Below are 5256 nucleotides of genomic sequence, written 5' to 3'. Positions count from 1 at the left end.
TAAAATGTCGAACAGGAGCAACTTTACTCCCTTTTGTAAAATTCATTTTAAAAACTATTCACTTCAAGTAAAAAACAAGTATCATTGCAAAGTACATTTCAGTTTGAAAGTTATGTGCTATGTACACTAAGTCAATAATAAACTAACCGTAAGATCGAAATACGTGACTGAATTTTTAAAATGCAACGTCTTCTGATAAACTATTTGCAATTAGAGCTCTTAGATATAAAACTTAAGAGTAAACGATGTTGTAAACCGCGCCTTTACCAGTGCTTGAACGCCCGATCAAAACACCTTGCCTAATTTGCTCTATAACTCCCCAACGACTTCGAATATTGAAAAATCCTTTTAGACGCATATTCTACTTAAGATTGTTACATCCCGATATAACATTTTTAAATTTTTCTTTATTTAAATTAAAGAATTTAAATATTATTTCTACACTTTATGTGTATTTTACAAGTTAAAGGCCCCTTAATGCAGATTAACCGTTATGCATATATGATTAACAGAGTGGTCAAGCACAAGTAATGACATAATATTAATAATGGTACAAAATAGGTTGAATAACATGATTATTATTCATGAAATATTATTATATTAACATTATTTGTGATTGAAAAACATTCTGGCAACAAGAAAATAACATCAATAATATTAATTAAAATAGCGTCAACTAATTATCATAAGGCATGATAATTAATCGACATAAGATTATAATTGAAATGTCGATATAGTAGAAAGCAATAAGATAAAGAATTCTTCCTTTTTGACATGAATAAAGAATGACTAATGTATAATAAAATACATATGTACGTATGTATATATATATATATATGTATATACATGCGTATGTAAAGAATTATAAAATCTACAAATATTATTAAACAAACAAATAGGTAATAATAAGAGAAATTATCAAAATTATAAATTATCAAAATTATCAATAGTTATCACTATTGATTCACTATTTTATATGTATAATGACACTATGCAATTCTTAGAAAAATTGTTAAGTGGCACGTTTTGCGCAAAAATGTTTAGTAGCACGTTTCGCGCAAAATTGTTAAGTGGCACGTACAGTTTTTCTAAGAATTGCATAGTGTCATTATACATATAAAATAGTGAATCAATAGTGATAACTATTGATAATTTTGATAATTTATAATTTTGATAATTTCTCTTATTATTACCTATTTGTTTGTTTAATAATATTTGTAGATTTTATAATTCTTTACATACGCATGTATATACATATATATATATATATATACATACGTACATATGTATTTTATTATACATTAGTCATTCTTTATTCATGTCAAAAAGGAAGAATTCTTTATCTTATTGCTTTCTACTATATCGACATTTCAATTATAATCTTATGTCGATTAATTATCATGCCTTATGATAATTAGTTGACGCTATTTTAATTAATATTATTGATGTTATTTTCTTGTTGCCAGAATGTTTTTCAATCACAAATAATGTTAATATAATAATATTTCATGAATAATAATCATGTTATTCAACCTATTTTGTACCATTATTAATATTATGTCATTACTTGTGCTTGACCACTCTGTTAATCATATATGCATAACGGTTAATCTGCATTAAGGGGCCTTTAACTTGTAAAATACACATAAAGTGTAGAAATAATATTTAAATTCTTTAATTTAAATAAAGAAAAATTTAAAAATGTTATATCGGGATGTAACAGTCCTCCCTCCTTAGATTGTGCATCGTCCTCGATGGACTAAAATTTAGATTTCATTATGTGAAATTTTACAAGTTTTACAATTTGGATGTGTAATACTTTTTGTTTATAGAATATGTTACAATTTTTGCTGAGTGTAATAAAGTGATTAATGTAGTGTTTAAAGGAAACTTTGCAGCTGCGAGGTAAGTTGAAGTTTAAACAATATAACAATGTAGCTGATGGTCCAGATGGCTCCTCGTGAGAAATTTAAAATGCTGTTATCATCAAATTGTTACATGATGATCTCAGTAGTCTTGTGATGATCCGTGTACATCCCTTTTGTAATTAGTCTCGCATTTACCATGAGTGCCAACAGTTCGTCCAGCAACGCGTCCACTGAAGATTTTGGAGATTTTTGCATCAACAACATGCTGCCCCTACCACTACTGATAGATCGCGAAATTCCTCATGGTGAGTTGAATCCTTTATCTTTTATTTAGTGTGTAATTAGTGTCTGCAGTGTGACGTCGCGTAAAACTATTAATTGCATTCTTGTTTATTCTTTTTCATACGTGTAATTTTCGTGAATATAAAGTTTATTTTTCATTATTATTTCTTTTCTTTTTGTGTTTTTATTTTATTTTTTATATATAATTTTTTTTTTTTTTTTTTTTTTTTTTTTTACTATGGAAGGTGATGATGTTGACATTAGTGATTCGGTAGAAAATAGTGATTTTGATTTTATTAATGACTTCGATCTCGAACTTTTAGGAAGTGATAATGTTGAAAATGACAGTTCGGTAGAAAATAGTGCTTTTGTCGAGAACAATAATTTGTATGATTGTGCACCAGGTCCGAGTGGAATAAATTCCTCTCCAAATGTACCATCAAATTCGTGGGCAGAAACTATGATAGTTTCGCATCAGCGCCTTCTCGGTTTGAGGATTAGTGATATTGAGGACAGTTTGGGCATATTTCAATTTGCCATTTGGAAAATGCCCTTCGAAAATGCTGCGAAATCTGTGCGTGATTTGTGCGAGTCGGTTTTTGAAACAAACTTTCAGGAAAAAGATTTTAAAATAGTGCGTAGGTTAGACATTCGGCGTGGAGGTGTCATGGTGCGCGTGTCATCCTTATCCTTAAAAACATTAATTTTGCACTATAAACGTCTATTTATGCTTCGTGGCTATCATGTTGATGCCTTGTAAATTTCTGTGAGAAAATTTTTGTTTGTTTGTTTATTTGTTGAAGTTTTATTGTATATTTTATTTATATACTTTGTGTTTTTGTTTTACAGATCGCGCACCTAGTGACAGGCCAAGGGTGTGGAGTCCGGGAAAAATCACTCAGTTGGTTTTTCTTGCCTTGAAGTTGGTCCAGCTTTCCCGGGAAGAACGGGAAACCACAGGGCTTCTTGGTTTTTCCCCCAACTTTGAGGTAAGGAATGCCGGGTCCAAATCATCTGGAAAAATGCGTATCCGGCGAGTGAGGAATTCCTGGAGTCCACATTTTTCTCCTGAGGGCAGGAGATCTTCTTTGTTCCTGGAACGAGTTCGCGTGGAACAGCAGTTACAGTGTTTACTGGCAGGGGTGAATCAAATTCCTGCCGGTAGACCTGACTGTTTGCACATGTCAAGAGCTGACACGTGTACTAGGTATTGTATTTCTATGATTCATATACGTATATATATTTATATATATATATATATTTTTTTTTTGAAATATGTAATCTATAATTCTTTTTCATAATTTTCTTGTTTCTATTTGTTTGTTACAGCTTCCAGGGACAACATCGGCGTTTTTGTCTATGTGGACGGTTGCTGAGCATTACACAGCGGGCAACCATGTGTAAATGCGGAACTAAATTTGAGGATCCAAGGATGCCTGGTCCTTCAGATTCTTCTGTTAAAGAATATATCCCTCCTTATAAGGTTATGTGTGGTCGTCAGTGTGAGTGTGGAAAATATGTTGTGAATGAATTTAGAGTAGATAAATGTAGTTGCGGGGCGAAGTTGCCTTATGCAGCGGATGCCACCGAGTATTTTAACCCTAGGCCTATAGATCTTAGTTTTAATAATACAGATATAGACGTAGAAAATTAAGATTATTTTTAACCTTTTAATATTTGTATATTTTTATTCTGTTTAATATAATAACAATAATAATAAAATTTTTACCTTGATTTTCCTTGATTTTATTTTCAGGTGTTTATTAAATTTTTAAAATATTAAATTTTTAATTTAAATTTCATTAAATTTTTAAAATATTAAATTTTTAATTTAAATTTCATTAAATTTTTAAAATATTAAATTTTTAATTTAAATATTAAATTTAATTAAATTTTTAAAATATTAAATTTTATTTTTTAAGTATTTTTATTAAATTTTTAAAATATTTGTTGTACTGGCTGAACTAGTAAGTATCATTATTATTATTATTATTATTATGCATTATTTAATAATACTAATGTGAAATATAAACATTTTTTTTTTTTTTTTAGTTTTTTTTTTTTTTTTTAATTACGTCATATATAAATGTAGCCCTTTTTTATCAATTATATAAACTATTATTATTTAGAATTAACAAATAATATCCCTTAAATATAATTGATACATTTTTTTCACAATAGATTGATCAATTTATTGATTTAATTGATCAATCTAGCGTTCTTAATGGAATAATTGTATTAGTATAATATACGCGCAGAGAAGCACTGCATATATATGATGCGTCAACATGGCTATTGCTCAGCGCACTCATATATATATGTCATGCAGGCTAGTCGCGACAGCGAGTATGACGGCCATGGGAGAGTAGGCGGTAGCCCAGGCGCGTGGCTGTTGGAGAGGAGGCGTGGGCCTGACCACGCCTCGCAGATCACCTCCGTTCTCCCATGCTCGCCTAATACCCAGAGCTCGCTACGAGGTCTTTTGCGCTCAATTATTATTAACAATAATAATAATATTGAAGTCAAAACACATTGTATATTGTTAGTTAGGTTTGTTTGTTTGAAATTATAATTATTAATGATTATTATTTAGGTATTGTTGATTTAGTTGTAAGGTATTGTTAGTTAACATTAATTATGAGGTTATTATTATTATTATTATGATTATATAATTATGAATAGAAGATTAATTAATTTATTTGATGTGTAAGTATAGAATAAAATGCATATGTGTGCGTATAGACACGTATTTTTGTTTTATTTTATTATTATTCCTTTAATTGTTAATTAAAATTAATATTAATGAATCAATGGACTGGTATTTAATTAGTAAAATTATTAGTTATTGATATTTTTATTAATATTTTTATATTTAATATTAATTAGTAATGGTGTTAGTTATGTTTAATATGTAATGTTATATTTAATTATTATATAATATTATTAGTGATGGTAATGGTTATTATTTTGTTATTTTAACTGATATACTTATTCATGTGTATTGGACAAGCGCCTTTTGTTGTATTGATGTCCTTCGCTTGGCGGCCATTGTTGTATTGGTCTTGATTTTCTTAGGGTCGATATACATGGTCGATATACAAGTTTT

The 5256-nt window shown here is 29.0% G+C and overlaps 1 protein-coding gene across 1 annotated transcript; it reads left to right on the top strand.

The window, feature by feature from the left end:
- Positions 1–1176: 1176 nt before the first annotated feature.
- LOC127282338 (uncharacterized) lies at positions 1177–3894 on the top strand. The gene is made up of 3 exons (XM_051306509.1): positions 1177–2173; positions 3000–3357; positions 3480–3894. Exons 1-3 carry the CDS (start codon positions 2065–2067, stop codon positions 3802–3804), a joined length of 792 nt encoding a protein of 263 aa, XP_051162466.1. The 5' UTR covers positions 1177–2064; the 3' UTR covers positions 3805–3894.
- The last annotated feature ends 1362 nt before the right edge of the window (positions 3895–5256 follow it).

The sequence above is a fragment of the Leptopilina boulardi genome, unplaced genomic scaffold (assembly GCF_019393585.1).
Source record: "Leptopilina boulardi isolate dan_hultmark-lab unplaced genomic scaffold, ZJU_Lbou_2.1 LbouV2_298, whole genome shotgun sequence".
NCBI classification, from domain to species: Eukaryota; Metazoa; Arthropoda; class Insecta; order Hymenoptera; family Figitidae; genus Leptopilina; species Leptopilina boulardi.
Note: the sequence above shows the minus strand (reverse complement) of the source record. Positions and strands in the feature narration are given on the sequence as shown.